The sequence below is a fragment of the Lepidochelys kempii genome, chromosome 10, assembly GCF_965140265.1.
Source record: "Lepidochelys kempii isolate rLepKem1 chromosome 10, rLepKem1.hap2, whole genome shotgun sequence".
Lineage (NCBI taxonomy): Eukaryota > Metazoa > Chordata > Testudines > Cheloniidae > Lepidochelys > Lepidochelys kempii.
Window position 1 is genome coordinate 67,777,531 of NC_133265.1, and position 18,613 is coordinate 67,796,143.

Below are 18,613 nucleotides of genomic sequence, written 5' to 3' on the forward strand. Positions count from 1 at the left end.
ACAGGTTTCAGAGTAGCAGCTGTGTTAGTCTGTATCTACAAAAAGAAAAGGAGGACTTGTGGCACCTTAGAGACTAACCAATTTATTTGAGCATAAGCTTTCGTGAGCTACAGCTCAAATAAATTTGTTCATCTCTAAGGTGCCACAAGTCCTCCTTTTCTTCTTTTAGGTACAGTTACAGTGAAGAATGTGCAACCATTCCTCAATGTGGGCCTCTGTTTTTCTTCCTTTAGAAAGGAGGATATAAATTTGTGCCTTTAAAAAAGAAGGCTCTTATGAATGGCCTAAATGTCAGATACAAGTTGATAAAACTCTACTGAACACAATATATTTAATGACAACTATTCAATTGAAAACATTCACTCTAGGTTTGGAAGAATTGAAAGTTTTGCATCATACAGATCTGTAAATATCCGGTAATATGTGCAGTCTTTTTGGTTTTGATCCAGTTAATGGTCTTGTCCAGAAATAGCTACTTGATTATGTGTTTTCTAGCTTTGTATAAATGGTTATTCACAACACAAAATAATAGTGCAATTCTGATTCATACATAATATGAAACTTCTTTTCCTGGACTTCATTTCAGATTAACATGCCAGAATCCTGAGGTTCAAAACACCACTTAAATAAAGCCCCGTGGACTTTCAGGAATGTCCTTGGCATAAGCTTTAATAAAATATTTTGAGCTGCATATCTATCTGAATTTAATTAATTGTGGATAGTTGAATGGCAATGTGGCCTGCAAATTGCTTAGTGGAGAGTGATGTTAAAGTAACATTTCAGCTTCCATTGTAGTAAGAAGGGAGCAACATGTGAAGACATACAGTAGTTATTAGGGCAGGTAATGGGGTGCAGACTGAAATGATGAAAGAAGGCCAGTGACCAGCCTCTCCCTTCAAGTTCTCAAACTGTTCAGGACAAGGTTTTAGATGTATTAGCCTCTAAGGTTGGATTCTGCCTGGCATTTATATGAGTACACAAAAGGTGAGAGTGGAGAGCACACTCCAGATCCTCACTTTGCTTCTTGCACCAGGGCCCAGGGACAGTAGCAATCCTGGGATTCATAGGAACATTCAGGGACTGTTTCCTCCTACTACATCCAGGGGCTCACCTCAAATCACCTGAAGGGAGTGGGTGGGAGACAGGAACTTGGCATCACCCCAAAAAGTAGAGCTCGAGGCTACAAAGAGGAGAGCAGGCTGCACTGTTCTTAGGGATGGTGCACCATGCACACTTTGTCACCAAGCAGGGCTGCTTTGGGAGAGCTGGTGCCTCCCAGAGCTTGCACTAAAGTGGCATTCTTCAATGCCCCCTCTTCAGGGCTCAGTCTTCAGGGCACAACTGAGCGCTTAATTTTTACTATCTGCTTATGGTGATGGGGCTTGTTAGTCTAAGCCTGACTCCCTAGACACAGTATCTGGGCATGCTCTTTACTTTATGAAGGCCCAATCCAGGCAGAAATATCTCTGGGGCTTCCTAGGTCCTGGGAAATAGCTTAGGAGCTTACAGTTTATAAGCCAGATCTCCAGTTGGTAAAAATGTGTGTAGCTCCGTTGGAGGCAACAGAGCTACACCAGGTTACATCAGCTGAGGATCAGGCCCTGTGGCACTAGTGCAGGCTAATGTATTCAGCAGCTTTACCTTTCATGGAATCCCTCCCAAAAAGATCACCCCTTCCAAAGCTGCAAATTATGATGCTTCCAGGGATCCAGAAAGTTCATTGTGGACTATTCTCCTGCAGTACACAAAACTGAATGCTCTCTCACTTTTAACTCTTCCGCCAGTACATACTTACAGCCCCCCCCACACACACACACACGTGCCCTCTGTTGTTGCACTGTTAAGAAGAATTGATGACGTCTTTCTTTAAAAAAAGAACAATTGATCAGTCAGACTTGAACATATTTATAAACACGTGCTGGGTTTAATTCTGTATTGGAATAACTAATGTAAACATAGCATAGCACAAAGTATTTTGTGTGTATAAAGTTACACTTACTGTGTATGTATGCTGGATTTTGGAAATTGAAGCTTTAATACTGGAACATTTTCATTAAAACAAATATTTTGAGCCCAATAGTTATTAAAAACAGGACACTCTTTTAATAATCTTACTCCACTCAGTGCCTGAAACAGTTTATTTGTTGAACAATATAAAATGGTTGGTTGAGGGAACCATGCATCTAGATAACAAATACTGACTTAAGAGCTATGTAATTATGAAACCAGGATATCCACATTGGTCAGAACTCATTAGCCAAAATATCGAAAATAACTATTCTGTTTTATAAGCATAAGAATGCACTCTGGGCTGTAGTTCAGACAGCATGCACACTCTTTGAATGCTTGAAGTATTTAGCTTTTTACCTCTTCCTTTACAACCTATCCAAAATGTAAGTATATGATATCTGAAGCACTCAAATTTTTGCAATAACTTGCTGTCAAGCTTTGTCATTTTATTTATTTATGGTCTCACCAAATGGTAGAGTAGTAATGATTTTAGATTCAATCACATGCAGGAGTGTTTGATTAATTTGTCTTTTTCTCTGACTCATTCAAGTCATTCTGCAGCTTGCTGGGTTTTGTTCTCTGTCACATACCAACAGAATGGGTCACTAGTAAAAACTGAGTGTTCTCTAACACTCGTCTAGGGAGTTTCCTGACTCCCCTGGCTGGCCAGTTTCACCTTGCCTTGCACAAAGTGAATAGCTGAGGTGTATGCTTCTGTTACGTTCCTTCTGCATTGTTCTGTTTCTCAGCTACCTAATGCTTTCTTAGGAAGATTAGTTCTGCTGATCAGAAAGGGGCATAGTAGTGGCCAGTAATGAGTCAACAAAATGGTATCTGAAATACTGTAGTCATTTTCACACTGTGTTCCCGTGTCTATCCGGCCACTGCTGGGAAGGCCTGTCTTTGGCTATCGTCATGGAGGCAGCTCTCCAGAAACCATGTAGAGTTCAAATTCCTGCTGCGTAAATCAGGAGGCGCTTCACCATACTCAGCATTCTGCCTCCGCACCTTCCTGCATGAAATTCTCCTCAGTTTTCTCTTCAGCTTGCCCACAGCCATCTTCTGACTTACCAGCCCTCTCCGGGATCTGACTTTTTTCTCTCTTTCTTTCCCCTTTCCTTCCTGTATTCCTGACCCCTGCCAACAGCAGGACTCTGTGACCAAAGCCTCTTCTAGCCAAAGAAAGTGATCACTAGTCCAATGATAGTAGCTTGGCCTTCTCTGTTCCCTTACTGCCCATTCATTGACTCCTGTTCTCATCTCCTGGGTTGCTGTCTACTCGATTGCAATCTGCCTGCCAGCCAGTAAGGCCAGCCAGCCAGCAGGTCTAACGGCCAGAGAAAAAAGAGTCCTGCGTTTTCTAATGGACTTTGTGTTATTTAGGTTCCCTGCACTTGCTGCAGTGCCCAAATGCGGGAAGAGTGATGTTGTGCTCTACCTTTTATTTGCTTTTTCCTCTTCCTTTACCCCCTTTCTTTCCCTTTCAACTGGCAGCAATAAGAATAGCAGATATAGCATGCCTACCTTATTGCACTTTTCCCCCTCTTCCAAGTATTGTCCTCTGTACAGATATGTGTTATATGTGCTTTCTCATTGATATGATAAGACCTGCAGGAGATTTAGAGAGAAGCAGGAGAATGCCTAAATTGGGGCCAGAAAATTTCACTATATCATTGTTCCTGTTTGTGTGTATGTGACACAGATAAAAAGTCAGCAAGTTGGGAGCTTACCTGAACCAAATCAGAGAAAATGCTATAACCAGCATTCTCAGAAAAGCAGAATTTGTTAGGGAGAGTGCCAGTGATTCAGTCATTTTCAACACTTGATTACTGTTTCAGAGATTAAACAAGAAATTAAACCCAAGCGTCCAGAGAAGCATGCTGCCCATGGACCTCAGATTGTCAGTATACACCGAGTCTACATACAGACACGACAAGAGAAACGCATTAATTTTACCATTGGAAGCCGAGCCTATCTGCTTCCAAAAACATCCGTTGTAATTAAGTGCCCAGTACGAAGGTTTCAAAAGTCACTTATCCAATGGGAGAAAGATGGACAACATCTACAAAACTCTAAAAGACTTGGCATCACTAAATCGGGATCACTGAAAATACATAGCCTTGGGGCTACAGATATCGGAGTGTACAGGTGCATTGCAGGCTCTGTGCATAAAACATTTGTTCTCAAACTTATTGGCACTGACAACCGGCTGATAGAACCTCCAACTTTTAGAAAACACGCAAGTGAGACCAGAGGTACAGATCACAACGAAGCGAACAGTTTTGGAGCCAAATGGCATAAAATGAGCAAAATGTGGCAAATATGGAGTAAAAAGAATGAGCTGTATCTCAGGGATGGACAAGTTAATGATCAGCCATTTCTGAGACATGGTGAAACCCATGTGAGTAATTCAGCAGAAGAATACAGCCCTCATGAATTCGAGAACAAACATCTGGAGGCAGCAATTCTTCAAGGAGCTTACAGCATGGACACTGTACAGTTCGACAGACTGATAAGAAACATGAGTCAACTCATTGAAGCTGGAGAGGTCAGTGATGATCTGGCATCCCAAGTCATATATCAGTTAGTTGCTGAATTATCTAGACCACTACAACTTACTACTGAAAAATGGAAAGGCTTGAATGAAGAAAAGTTAGCCTCAAAGCTCACCAGTAAATCACCAAACGTATCTGAACGTTTCAACACAAAAACCCTAGCCAAGCCGATGTTCAATCAAAAAGGACCTGGTATTATAAGGCAAAAACAAGTGCCCGGAATTTCCTTTAATAAAACAATAACTGCACGAATTGGAAATACAGTTTTTCTGACCCAGAGTACTAGCGCTGTCAATTTACTGTGTGAAACTGCAGACATTAATGAGCCTAAATATACTTGGACAAAAGATGGAGAAGCATTAAAATCCTCTGAGAAGTAAGTAAATATGGATTCTTTCGGTTTTATATGGATCTTCTTTATGTTGTTATTGGCAAAAACTAAAATCTACTGTGTTGTGTAATGTTAAAAATGTATTGTGAAAATGAAGTCAATGTGAGCACTGTGCTTTTCATCTCTTTATTACGACATTTATACTTTTATTTGAAATTTGTGTTAGATTGTGTCACAAATCATTTATTAAAGAAACAGTGCACATATAAGTCTATGATATTATATGGCAGGATTGAATTTTATACCACAAATGAGGCTATACTGTGTGTGTTTTATACATTCTGCCTAAAGTAACTTATCTGCATTAGAGAATAAATAGACGTGTACTAAAGTAAATATAAAGGGAAAAATGTGTGAGAGCATTTTTGATATACCATGGGGTAGAGAGAGTAGTTCCCAGAGAGTAGTTATCGGTGGTTCACAGTCAAGCAGGAAGGGCATATCAGTGGGGTCCCACAGGGGTCAGTTCTGGGTCCAGTTCTGTTCAATAATCTTCATCAATGATTTAGATAATGGGATAGAGCAGCGGTTCTCAAACTTCATTGCACCGTGACCCCCTTCTGACAATAAAAATTACTACACAACCCCAGGAGGGAGGTCTGAAGTCTGAGCCCAACCAAGCCCCACCCTCTCAGGCGGGGGACCAAAGCCAAAGCCCAACCTGGGCCTCACTGCCCAGGGTTGAAGTCCTCAGGGTTTGGCTTCGGCCCCAGGCCCCAGCAAATCTAAACTAGCCTGGTGACCCCATTAAAACAGGGTCCCGACCCACAGTTTGAGAACCGCAGGCATAGAGAGTACACTTATAAAGTTTGTGGATGATACCAAGCTGGGAGAGGTTGCAAGTGCTTTGGAGGATAGGATTAAAATTCAAAATGATCTAGACCAGTGGTTCTCAAACTTTTGTACTGGTGACGCCTTTCACATAGCAAGCCTCTGAGTGCGACCCCCCCTTATACATTAAAAACACTTTTAAAATATATTTAACACCATTATAAATGCGGGAGACAAAGTGGGGTTTGGGGTGGAGGCTGACAGCTCATGACCCCCCCCCCCCCACGTAATAACCTCATGACCCCCTGAGGGGTCCCGACCTCCAGTTTAAGAACCCCTGATCTAGACAAACTGGAGAAATGGTCTGAAGTAAATAGGATGAAATTCAATAAGGACAAATGCAAAGCACTCCACTCAGGCAGCAATGATCAGTTGCACACATACAAAATGGGAAATGCCTGCCTAGGAAGGAGTACTGCAGAAAGGGATCTGGGGGTCATTGTGTAACACTGTTGCAAAAAAAAAAAAGCAAACATCATTTTGGGATGTATTAGCAGGAGTGTTGTGAGCAAGACCTGAGCAGTAATTCTTCCGCCTCAGCTGGAGGATTGTGTCCAGTTCTGGGTGCCACATTTCAGGAAAGATGTGCACAAATTGGAGAAAGTCCAGAGAACAGCAACAAAAATGATTAAAGGTCTAAAAAAACATGACCTCTGAGGGAAGATTGGGAAAATTGGGTTGGTTTAGTCTGGAGAAGAGAAGACAACATAACAGTTTTCAAGTACATATAAAGTTGTTACAAAGGAGAAGGGAGAAAAATTGTTCTTCTTAATCTCTGATAGGACAAGAAGCAGTGGGCTTAAATTGCAGCAAGAGGTAAACCAACTGAACAGCAGGAAAAACGTCCTGTCAGGGTAGTTAAGCGCTGGAATAAATTGCCTAGGGAGGCTGTGGAATCGCCGTCATTAGAGATTTTTAGGAGCAGGTTACACAAACACCTGTCAGGGATGGTCTAGATCAGCGGTTCTGAAACTGGGGCTGCTGCTTGTTCAGGGAAAGTCCCTGGCAGACTGGGCCAGTTTGTTTACCTGCTGCGTCCGCAGGTTCGGCCAATCGCGGCTCCCACTGGCCACGGTTCGCCGCTCCAGGCCAATTGGGGCTGCAGGAAGGGTGGCCAGCACATCCCTTGGCCTGCGCCGCTTCCCGCAGCCCCCATTGGCCTGGAGCAGCGAACTGTGGCCAGCGGGAGCCGCGATCGGCCGAACCTGCGGACGCAGCAGGTAAACAAACTGGCCCAGCCCGCCAAGGGCTTTCCCTGAACAAGCAGCGGCCCTAGTTTCAGAACCACTGGTCTAGATAATACTTATTCCTGCCATGAGTGCAGGGGACTGAACTAGATGATCTCTTGTGGTCCCTTCCAGTCCTATGATTCTATACCAGATAGGGGGATCACTTTAAAAGTTCCTTCCAGTTCTAGAGATATTACCAATTCTCATATTATTCACCATTTTATGTACAGGAAACATCTCTGAAAATTTTACTTTTTCTAAAACTAGAATGAACTAGAATGAACTTTTAGATGTGCCCACTGTGCATAATTTGTACAACACAATATTGTTTTAGAAAGAAACCACAAATTCTTGTGAATTTTTTTGATCCTTCATTACCTACAGATCTTTCTATTAAAGATAATGGAATGTCAAAATTTATATTTTAAAATTTATATTACAACCACAGTTTGGAAATATATTTGGAGAAAAGTTATCATATTATCAGATATTTGTTCAGTTTTGAGCAAATACTTTTACTCCACTGCTGGGAATTGAGAAACTCACCGGATAACATTAACATTAGCTTCATGGTTTAGCCTGCTGGAATTTTAACTAGCCTTTCAGTAATGAAGGAATTATTCTGAAATGATAAAAGGCATTTTTGGACATTTCTCAACATACTTAACTGATTAACCCAATTGCCAAGAAAAATATAGTTCTGCAGGGCTATCAGTTAAAGCAGGGATGCCAAAAATAAGATTTTTTTTTAAGAATGAAAATGTTTTTGGAGCATGATGCTCCTGCCAATTATTCTTTAGTTTGTGGGGCATTTGTAATTTCCCATTTATTTGTTGCAACTGATGTTTTCATTTTTAGTACGTTTTGATGATATGTAAGTATTTTTTTATTTCTAACGTCTACAATTATAAACTGCACTTTCTAATGTAGAGATCCTTACCATTTGAGGGTTTCACTAGCAACTGGGTCTCCATTCCCTTCTTTTTTGTTTAAAGATAAATTATATCTATAGCTATATATTTAGAAATGTATGAGACAAATACTAATGTCTCTGCAAAATATGTTGTAGGTATGCGTGCTGTGCTATACAAGTATTAATTTGCCCCAGGGGTGGGGGAAAGCCAGGTTTTGTCCCATACATGAAGCAGGACTTCATTTTTAACACGCTTTTGTGTTTCACCACATAATATAGCTTCATTTTTGTATGTTTAGCCAATCAAGTAGGATGTCAGATCGACAATGTATGTATGCATTGGTGCACACTGTAGCTGAAGTTACTAAGTGCTGGGAAATCCAACAAGGGGAAAAAAGTATAAATACACCAGGTTGGCATTCTCAGAATCTTCCCACATGGTTTTGGGTCACATACCTTGCCACTGAGATACTAGGAAAGGGGTTCAGATGGAAAACAGTATTTTGTGGAAAGACTGCAGCTTTATTGCTAATGGGAAAAAATAATTAAACTATATCAATACACAAAGTCAGGTAACCCTTAAAATTGTAAATCCTTGATCCTTATTTCCTCCCCCTGCTGAGAACCCAAGGTCCCACCATGTGCCAGGACTCAGACTTTCCGTAAGTCATACCCCAGCCACCTTGCCCGTGTTGTTCCCAACCCTGCTGGTCTGAGGTGACAAGCGCACTATGCTCCAGGGCAGGGGTGGCCAACCTGAGGCTCCGGAGCCACGTGCGGCTCTTCAGAGGTTAATCTGCGGCTCCTTGTCTAGGCACCGACTCCGGGGCTGGAGCTACAGGCGCCAACTTTCCAATGTACCGGAGGGTGCTCAATGCTCAACCCCTGGCTCTGGCACAAGCCCTGCCCCCACTCCACCCCTTCCCGCCCCCTCCCCTGAGCCTGCTGTGCCCTCGCTCCTCTCCCCCCAGAGCCTCCTGCATGCCACAAAACAGCTGATTGGGAGGTGGGGGAGGGAGGGGGAGGCACTGATCAGCGGGGCTGCCGGTGGGTGGGAGGCACTGGGAGGGGAACTGATGGGGGGCTGCTGACCTATTATTGTAGCTCTCTGGCAACGTACATTGGTAAATTCTGGCTCCTTCTCAGGCTCAGGTTGGCCACCCCTGCTCTAGAGGGCTGTTCATGGGGCATACAGTATTTTTTTCTAAAAATTGCTCATAATTTTTTATTATTGTCCCACAGAAACATGTTCATTTCAGGTCCAATCCTGCTCCTTCCTCTGTGGGTATGGGCGGGGGGTCTCTTGGCAGCAGAAGCAGGGTTGTTCTGCTGCACAGTGAAGAGGAAGGGTTTGGTGAGGACATGCAGATGCTGTCCATCTCCTGCATGGCACAGACTGCAACTCTCCATTGCTGTTTGAGAGGAGAGGATGAGTTGGAGGAGCCATCTCTGCACATATCGTTCAGTGCTTCTCCTTGCTACCAGAAAGAGGGCACACTGCAGGCATGGAGGCTGCTCTCCTCGTTGGATTAGGGTAGCTTCTACAGGGCAGTTCTGCTTCTGTTCTGTATCCTTGATGGGAAGATTCTCTCTCCTATATTCTTGAAGGGAGACTTGGTTTGCAGCTGAGATATGTGAGCTGGGCATGGGATTTGTTCCTACATGAATAAACCTCTTTTTCCCCTTAAACATTCTTCAGAGTGGTTTTGGATGTCACTGGAAAAGTACAGATTCTCAGTCCTACCCGAAAGGAACTTGGCGTGTATGGATGCATGGTGGTCAATGACTTTGGTTCTGACATGGAAACTTCTTTGCTGTTGTATGCAGGTAATGTTGATCATGGCATCTGTAGTATCGTGAGTGTCATTTCTTTGTTTAGCACTAACACCCATCCTCCAGTCCCAAATCTGGATTGAGTTTGACTGAATTAGTAACTAGAAATAAGGATTTCTGATCGCTGTTAAATTGTATTTCAACTAAAGCCACAACAGCCATGAGCTAAGTTAGCTGATCCACCCTACTATCTGTATGTTTCTTTTCAAACTTAATTCTGCTTAAATGATCATTTTGAATACAAGATCTATAAAGCACATAAAACTTAAAATAAATATAATTCCTTTCCTTTTCTTTTGAAGAGGCTCCTGTCATTTTGTCCCCTGGAATAAATGTCACAAAGCTGGAAGTTAGTAATCTCTCTGTAACTGTTGGAGGTGTGATAGTGGGAAGAATTGGAGCAAACATTACAATTGACTGTCCCGTGACAGGTAAGCAAGAACACCAGTGGAGTTCCTTGTTGTGTTGGAATTAGAAGCTCACCTGGAGTCTCGAAAAAAGTTACCAGTAGCAGCAGAATGTTATTCCTTTTTACTAGGCACGTCAACCTTGGTCACTCTATTTCATCTCTCTATTTCTTTTCTCCAGACAGACAGACAGACAGACATACACACACAGAGTCTCTCTCGCTCTGAAAATTTTTTTCCGTGAAATGGTCTGTGATCCACCGCGGTACTTAAGGACCACAAAACTGATGCCCATCTTCAGTACTGGCTCCACAGCTAGCTGAGTTGCTCATCAGAAAATTTGCTGCACCCTTTTGGTCTCTTGCCCTCGTAGGAAATGCTCATGTGTCTCGGCCGTATAGAACTGCAAATAAAATCTCCCGTCTCACCTTCACAGAACTTTAAACTTGATGGTAAAATGAGTTTGTCTATTACAACTAGCATTTTGCAGCTGCAGGAAAGAAACAAAGAGGATGAGGCTCATTAGATGCCAAGTCACAAAAGTCTATAGGCTTCTTTAGGTCAACACCTCTGAGCAGCACTTACAGTGAGTAGACGCTACATATATTAAGTAATTCTGTGTCTCATCTTATTTTCTTGATCTCAGTTTGTGCAGGCAAGGTAGATATTTTACCTGTTAATCTCTTCATCACTGTGCTTTAAACTGATCACCTTAAAAGTTAATTCACCGTAACAATAGTATCCTGCCAATTATTTTCATAAAATATGCGTCAACATTTCGTGTCTTGTTTAATCAAGAACATGCATTTGGAAACAATGAGAGTTACAACTAATTGAAAATAAATTGTTAGACAAGTCAGTGTGCCATTTCCATTTTTATTGTTTTTGGGAAACTGTATTTGCAGTTGTCCAGAAGAAAGATGTTGATATTAGACCAAAATAGTGATAGAAATATATGAACATGAATAGTTCTGCAAATAGCTTTAAATAATGGTGGTGCCAGACAGACGGATATTGGGCCATATGGCCCCACTATTCGCATCAAAGCTATAGCTTTGGGGAAGTAATATTTTTCAGCTATACTTTGGCAACTTTTTGTACAACTGACCTACATCTCAGAGTCAGCAGAATTTAAGCCACACTGTTAGTATTAATTTTTTTAGGACGGGTGAGCATTTAGTAATCTAAATATCAATTAATATTCACACATGGGACTTTTGATTTCCACACACTTTGGAGTTGTGTAGGTTAGTGGGGCAGGCTTTAGTTGTTATGCTAAAACTGACACCGCTGTTGACTTAAAAATGATTCATCTTATTGCTTTATTTCCTGTAATTGCTGAGGAAGTAGAAGTTATTTGTGAATTATACATGTAGCTTGCACTTTTTAAAACTTCCATCAAATTAATAGCAGAAAAATTAACTTAGAAAATGAGGTAAGGACACATTAATCAAAAATAGTGCACCACTGAATTGCGCCAGGAGTAGAGAGCTAAATAGCCTTATTAATCTGTTTTATTAAAAGAGAGGGGAAGAAACCTGCCAGAGTTTGCTTTGTAGCAAAAATGAGAACTTTTGTTAAGACTATTAGTAACACAATGTTTACAGATTTCTTCAAACCCTGGTGAAAATGCAGGACACTTTAGGGATTGATCTCTGAAAAAGTGCACTGGAAATGAATTGACTGTCTCTGTACTCTGTAAGGCAGTGGTTCTCAAACTGTGATCCGAGGTCCATTCAGGTGGTCCGTGGATACTTCCCTCTGAGGTGCGCACCTGGGCGGCCGCACACGAGAGAATGAACAGCCACGCTCCTAATGAGTAGAGCCGCGCTGGCGTAGCTCCACTAATTAGGTGCCTGGACCCTGGAGAAGAAGGTGAGGTGGTGGCCTTGGGGGGAATAGGGGTAGGTGGGAGGGGGCAGTGGGGTGAGAAAAGGTGGTGGGGGGAATTTGGGACCTGCAGGGCTGCGGCGGCCAGAGAAATAGATGACTTTCCCCAGCTCCAGGGCTGCTGGAGAGAGATGGCCCTCCTTCCCAGCCTCAGCTCTGTGGCAGGGGAGACACGCCCCCCCCTCCTTCCCAGTTCCAGCTCGGGGGCTGCTGCAGCCAGGGAGAGAGGGCACATCCATCACATTAGAAAGGCTACTGATTTTAAAATATGAGTTGTGTGCTTTTATTTGTAGAACAAACAAACGTTTATTATTAAGGTTTTTTTTATTTATATAGCGCTTTTATCCAAAGCACTTTACAATAGTTAGCTAACGGTACAGACAACATTTGGAAAGATCATTAAGCGGTCCACCGAGACGCTCAGCAATTTTCAAGTGGTCCCCAAAAGAAATATGTGGCACATATTACATAATATGAACCACTGCTATAAGGACAGCATATTTAAAACCGGATCCTCCAGACACTTATGCATACGCATAACTTTGCTTATGTAAGTAGTCCTGTAAAGGGGCTAGGCCAGGGCTCGACCCTCTCCAGGGCAGCGGGGAGCCACACCAGCTTGCTACACACCATTGACTTTGGCGGGGACTTTGTCTGGCCACCAGAGTCTCCCTCAGCAGCCCTTGCAGTAACTGGAAGGAGCACTGTAGGCTCGGGCCCTGGGTCAGGGCGGGGCCCCAAACAGTCAGTAGCTCAGGCCTTCTGGCAGGGGCTGAACAAATAGCCCAATGTTAGCAGGCCAGGCCCTGGGTGAGGGCAGGGCAACAAACAGTCAATAGCTCAGGCCCTCAGGCAGGGGCTGAGCAGCACAGCATGTATGAGTTGGCCCAGGCCTCCAAGGACCTGGAAGAGGGGGAGACTGCCACCCACGAGTTGCGTGGCAGGGGGGACACAGGCCCACCCACTGCACTGCATCCGAGCACGGCAAACGACCCACTGCTGGGTCAGTGGGGATCCTGACTGCAACACACTGACATGGGTTCTGGCAGAGTTACAGCCAGACTAGGGTCAGCTGTCCCTGGGCTACTTCCTAGTGCCCCTCCTTCTGGTACCTGGATCACAGCGGCATTCTCCGGGGGGTCCAGCACCAGGGGTTCCTCAGGGTAGTGGACAAGCGGCAGGCCTGGCAAGTCCCCTGGAGAGCGGGCGCAGGGCAGGTCCGGCCAGTCTTGGCGTGGACCTGGGGCCGTGGGGTTTTCCCAGTCGCGGGCTAGGCTGGCTACGTCTGGCCTCCCCAGCGGCTGGTCCTCTAGTGAGCTCTGAGGGCCCCCCTATATACTTCCAGGCCGCGTCTTTCTACTTCCGAGTCACCACCTGTCCCTCTAAGGGTTGGGCTCAGAGCTTCCTGGCTCTGCCCACTTTGGTGTCTGGAGGGGCTTGACCCTTTCCGTGGCGGCGGGGAGCCACACCGCCTCGCTACAAGTCCCCATGTGGATTACATCATGTGCTTAAAGTTGAGCATGCTCTAAGTGCTATGTAGAATAGGGGCCTAGCTGAGGAATAAGCAATTTTTGGCTAAAGTTGCAGTTTCCAAACTGCTTAGTCCATATATGTAGGAAAAGGAAATAGTGTATTATGTTATGTTATTGGCCTTATCTTTTATATCCTATTTGTGAATGGTTCACCTGAAGCTCAAGTAGTAAATAAAACATATCCAATACTTTTGATAAAATCATGGCTTTGCTTTTCATGTAGAATCTTCATAGTTTCATGATTGCAAGTGGACTGCAATCCAGGAGACCTGGGTTCCATTCCTGATTCTGCCATTGACTTGCTGTGTAACTAACTTGTGTCTGAGTTACTTCACCTGCAAACAGGAAATGTCGATATATTCCCATATTTGCAAAGTGATTTTGAGACTTTAGGATGAAAAGTGATAAGCACATGTTGTTGTTATTGTTACTTTTGTATTTATTTATTCATTCATCCCTTAGGAAATTCATTGGAATGAGTATCCAACATATCTGATATCAAATGTAGGTCTGTAGGATTTATGGGTTTACACATTCTTTCTCCTCATCATCAGTACCTACAGATAATGTTGATTAGAAGGTAGGCTTCTTCTTTTAGTGTCCAGGAGACCCTGATTAGACCTGGAGGAGTTTTTCCCCCACTATCCTTTCTCGTAAGTAGGCAAAAGGAAGGATACAGCTGCAATGTCTAACTTCTTTTCTTTGAATGACAGCCTGCCTGTTTTTGCACATTAAGTATTACCAGACAAGGCTCAGTAAGGCATGCTGAGGTGGGCTCAGCAAGGCCCTATCCTGCAGACTTATTCATGCAGCTGTCCCGTTGATGTTGAGCTACTATGGTTGCCTGTGGGCCATTTAGATGCTTGCCATGCCACAAAAAAGGATGTATTTAGAGAGGACCACAAGGTGTCTGTCTGTGTGTACACTATGGCATATTTTATGTAGTGCCATGTTCTTGGCAGAATTTTTAAATGCCTACGCAATTTCTTGGCTTTGGTGTTTTTAAAGTTGAACCAAATTCTACTTTCAGTTACAGCTGTGCAATCCAGGGGTTTCTCTCTGGGAAATTCTTTACATACTGTACTTTTGCACTCCGTCTCACTGTACACACACTTCCCTCTCTCTTGCCATGTGGATGTGCATGTAGCAATTTTCTTATGGCAACATAGAGAAAATATTAGTGATGGATCCGTACAAAAATGACACCTTAGTGGTTCATGCAACAGAACACTGTTCCACAGTGCAGAATTTCTGGGACTAGGAGCAGCCTGCCACGCAAACTGGCAAAGAGTATGCTGAGAGCTGCAGATGTGAGGACTGGGGGATGGATGAACTTTCTAGCATCCCCTAGTGGCCAGCTAGTGGCTGTACAGTATACTCTGTAATTGAATTACTCTTGACCAACAAGCCTACAAAAATAATGCCTCTGAACAGAATGCTTTGGGATGCTAGGTTTATTAGCCTGTGTTACATGGAGCAATTTAAGTATCTGTTAACATCATCAAACAAAAAGGTTTAATATTATGTATATGTGCCTCATATTTTTTCCTGTCTCACTGTTTCATTAATTTGATTTTCTCTCTCTCCAAAAGACTTTCTCTCATGCTCTAATCATCAGTTTCAAATTACAAAAATGGAGATATGTCGTGTAAAGCATATACTCTAATAAGTAACAGACCATCATGGCAAGGGCTAAGAAAGTTATTTCTACTGATTTGCTGAAGCTAAGAGTATAGATTTCTATTTTCCTTTCAATTTATAATAAAAATATTTTCCCACTAATTGTAATAAACTCACTTTTATAGGTCCCACACCACGTATGTTAGGAGATATTTACAGCATTCTGGAAAGATTTATATTGCACTGTTACAGCCAGCTACTTTTCAATCAACATATATGGTGTAAATATCAATAGCACTTGCTCCAAATTGTGCCTGGATAACATTTATTGTATTTGCAGAAAGGATCTTTTGTGATTATTACACAAAATAAACTAAACCTGTCAGACTCTATTTGTTCTAAAAGGCTGAAAGTTCTAAGCTGAAGTAAAATGGGGGAGTGGGAAATGGACAAATATGTATAAACTGTGCATCGTGTGCCACCTTCTGGTGAGAAAATAGAAAGGAAAACTGCTGAGTATTAAGTGGTATAGATTACACACATTTTATTAAAAAAAGGAATACTTGTGGCACCGTAGAGACTAACCAATTTATTTGAGCATGAGCTTTCGTGAGCTACAGCTCACTTCATCGGATGCATACCGTGGAAACTGCATCCGATGAAGTGAGCTGTAGCTCACAAAAGCTCATGCTCAAATAAATTGGTTAGTCTCTAAGGTGCCACAAGTACTCCTTTTCTTTTTGCGAATACAGACTAACACGGCTGTTACTCTGAAACACATTTTATTGCACCTCTGAACTTATTTCGTATTGGAAGCTTCTCAGAGAGGGGACCGCATTTTAATCCATATTTTGTATAGCGCTGAACGTACTTTTGCTGCTCTACATATAGTAATATACTGTTAAAATCCATTAATGATACAAACATTATTGAAACATATTGAACCTCTGTGTTAGCTTGTTAGAAGTTCTTGTTTACACACATTAAACAAATATGAACCAGTTATATACCATGAGTATCAGATAAGCAATTTTACACGATTGAAATCGTTGCAGATGAAACCAACAATTTGATCTTCCATCTTTCGTTTTCATTTAGCTACACTATTCCAAATGTGCCTTTGATGTTGTCATTCTATCCTTTATATTTTATTTTTCACTTCAGAAAAATCGGGGCAGGGGATGAGAAGACTATAACAGTAAAATCTCTGGGTTTATGAATCATTTATGTTGTTTAGCTTCCTTTTTGTGCTTCTAAATGCAAATTAATAGTGGGTTTCAAAAGTCTGTCAAGGGAAGCACTATAGTATTTTGTAAAAAGTATCAAATATAGTAGTAGGAATACAGAACAAAATGTTCCTATTCCTAACTAGCTTAATGAAGGGAAAGTGTCTTAATCTTATCTCTCTGTCCTTTATATGGACTGATTGTAAAAAGTTACCTGTTCACATCGTTGTTTTTTTTCTTTTTTGTGCCCCCTCCACCACCTCATTTGCCTCAACTCCCTTCAGCAGACAACACACTCCAGTCAAGGAAACTTTCTGGCATGTTTCTCTTTCCCAAATCTTTATATTTACTTCCCTTTGTGACCATAGATATATTGGTCATTAGTGATTAAGAAGCAGACTAGCCTCTCCTGCTGAAAAATCCACTGGAGGGCACAAGGGAATGAAAAGTCAGTGAGATTTTGACATGGAGATTGCAGTAATTATTCTGCAGTAGGAGTGGGAGGGGGCTGGGAAGGGGAATTCCCCTCCCCCACTAGCACTACCTCCACAAAGAATGGCTAAGAGTTACAAACCCAGAACACACAGATCCCCAGAAATGTGCCTGGATCTTGGTGGATGCCCAGATAGTCCATTTGGCTTTATGCTGACTCCTGGACACCTGTGGCTCACCAGTCCCCTCCACTTCCTGTGGACAGGATGCCTCCTGCGACCATTGCCATTGGAGCCTCCCTAAAAAAAGGCCTGGGGAAATTATTCCATGACATTGAGGGGTTCTCCATCCTGAGGCTGCATTACCTTTTTAATACAAAAGAAACATGAATTGAGGCAATGTTAATCTTGGTCAGAGAGGAGGCCTGGTGAGGAACAATTACACTTTAGAAACTAAAGGCCATTGATGTGGACACAAAGGCAAAATGAGGCCAGACAAATGCATGAACTGAAGCGGCAGCCTGCAACTTTCATTAAACTTTAACTCGGGAGGGGCGCTACTCGCCCGTCACCAATATTTTCCAATACCAGGCATTTAACTGGTTCCAGTGTGTGGGTTACAGGGCTCCTTACCATATAACCTGTAACTGGTGCCAGGTTTACAGGGCTCCTAAACATATAACCTATAATGTGGGGTGGCTCTCCTCAGCCGACCGACAGGACCCAGCTCTCCCTTAATCCTAGCATCCTTCCCCATGCAAGGGAGACAGAGAGTGCAGCACAGTGGGGACCTTGGCCTGTGAAAGCCGCAAGGTCTCACTCTTTCACATGAGCCCAAGGTCCATCACTGAAACTTCAGGTATTTTATCTCTGGGATCCATTCATTTTATACTCTTAACCGCACTGGAAACCGGCCGCAAGTTGCGACGAATAAACAGCACTACTTTAGTACCTCAGTTAGGCACTAAGCACGTTCCTACTTAACCCATAGTGGCTTGTAGGTGCTACGAGGAAGGCAAAACACCTCCTTGGTCCTTTGCCATTTCCCCCAGGGGAGAGAAAATTCCTACTGATTCCCTAATCACACAATTGGCTCAACCCATAGCATCTGTCAGGCCAGGTTCCCATTCCTAGTTCAGGTGGATAGAGTGAGCTGCTGGAACGGAGCTGAAAGAAGCTCCACATGACCGCTTCACTGGGCTGAATCCTGAGGCCAGGAGAATGCTGACCCATCAGCACCCCTGTCTTCCAGCTGGCCAATTGTTGCCAGAGACTCCCAGAGGAAGGAGCTATTTATTGACCCTTGGCAAGTGTCTTCCTTCCTTGCTACCGAGATTCTCACCCTTTCACCACATGCAACAACAATTTTCCCTCCACATTGATGCATGTGGGTGGCATTTTTCCCTGTAGTTTTTGCTCAGGCAAAACTCTCTGAAGTCAAGGGTATGTTGCAGGATTGCAAGTGTTCGGTTCCACCAAAATGTTTGTCAGTGGGATTACTTGCACTAGCAGCTCACAGGTGTAGAAGCAAGATAATCCAACAATTGTCTGAATTACTGTTGCTGTGATTACTTTGGTTTGTAGGGACACAGTCAGACATTATGAATTCTTATATTGTCCCTTAGAAATAGGTCATGATTTTCAAAAATAATGCTAGGCTCCTAAATCAATATTTAGGTGTCTGAATAAGTGACCTGACTTAAAAGCTGAGCACTAAGCAGCCCCCATTGACTTCAGAAGGAGCT

At 42.9% G+C, this 18,613-nt stretch overlaps 1 protein-coding gene across 5 annotated transcripts in view; it reads left to right on the top strand.

The window, feature by feature from the left end:
* Positions 1–18,613, top strand: part of ADAMTSL3 (ADAMTS like 3) — a 279,320-nt gene that overhangs the window by 236,193 nt on the left and 24,514 nt on the right. For all 5 annotated transcript variants that reach the window (XM_073304072.1, XM_073304073.1, XM_073304071.1 and 2 more), the window contains 3 exons: positions 3,849–4,941; positions 9,629–9,756; positions 10,065–10,193. In XM_073304072.1, the coding sequence (XP_073160173.1) occupies positions 3,849–4,941; positions 9,629–9,756; positions 10,065–10,193 (1,350 nt within the window). The remainder of the gene's footprint in view (positions 1–3,848; positions 4,942–9,628; positions 9,757–10,064; positions 10,194–18,613) is intronic.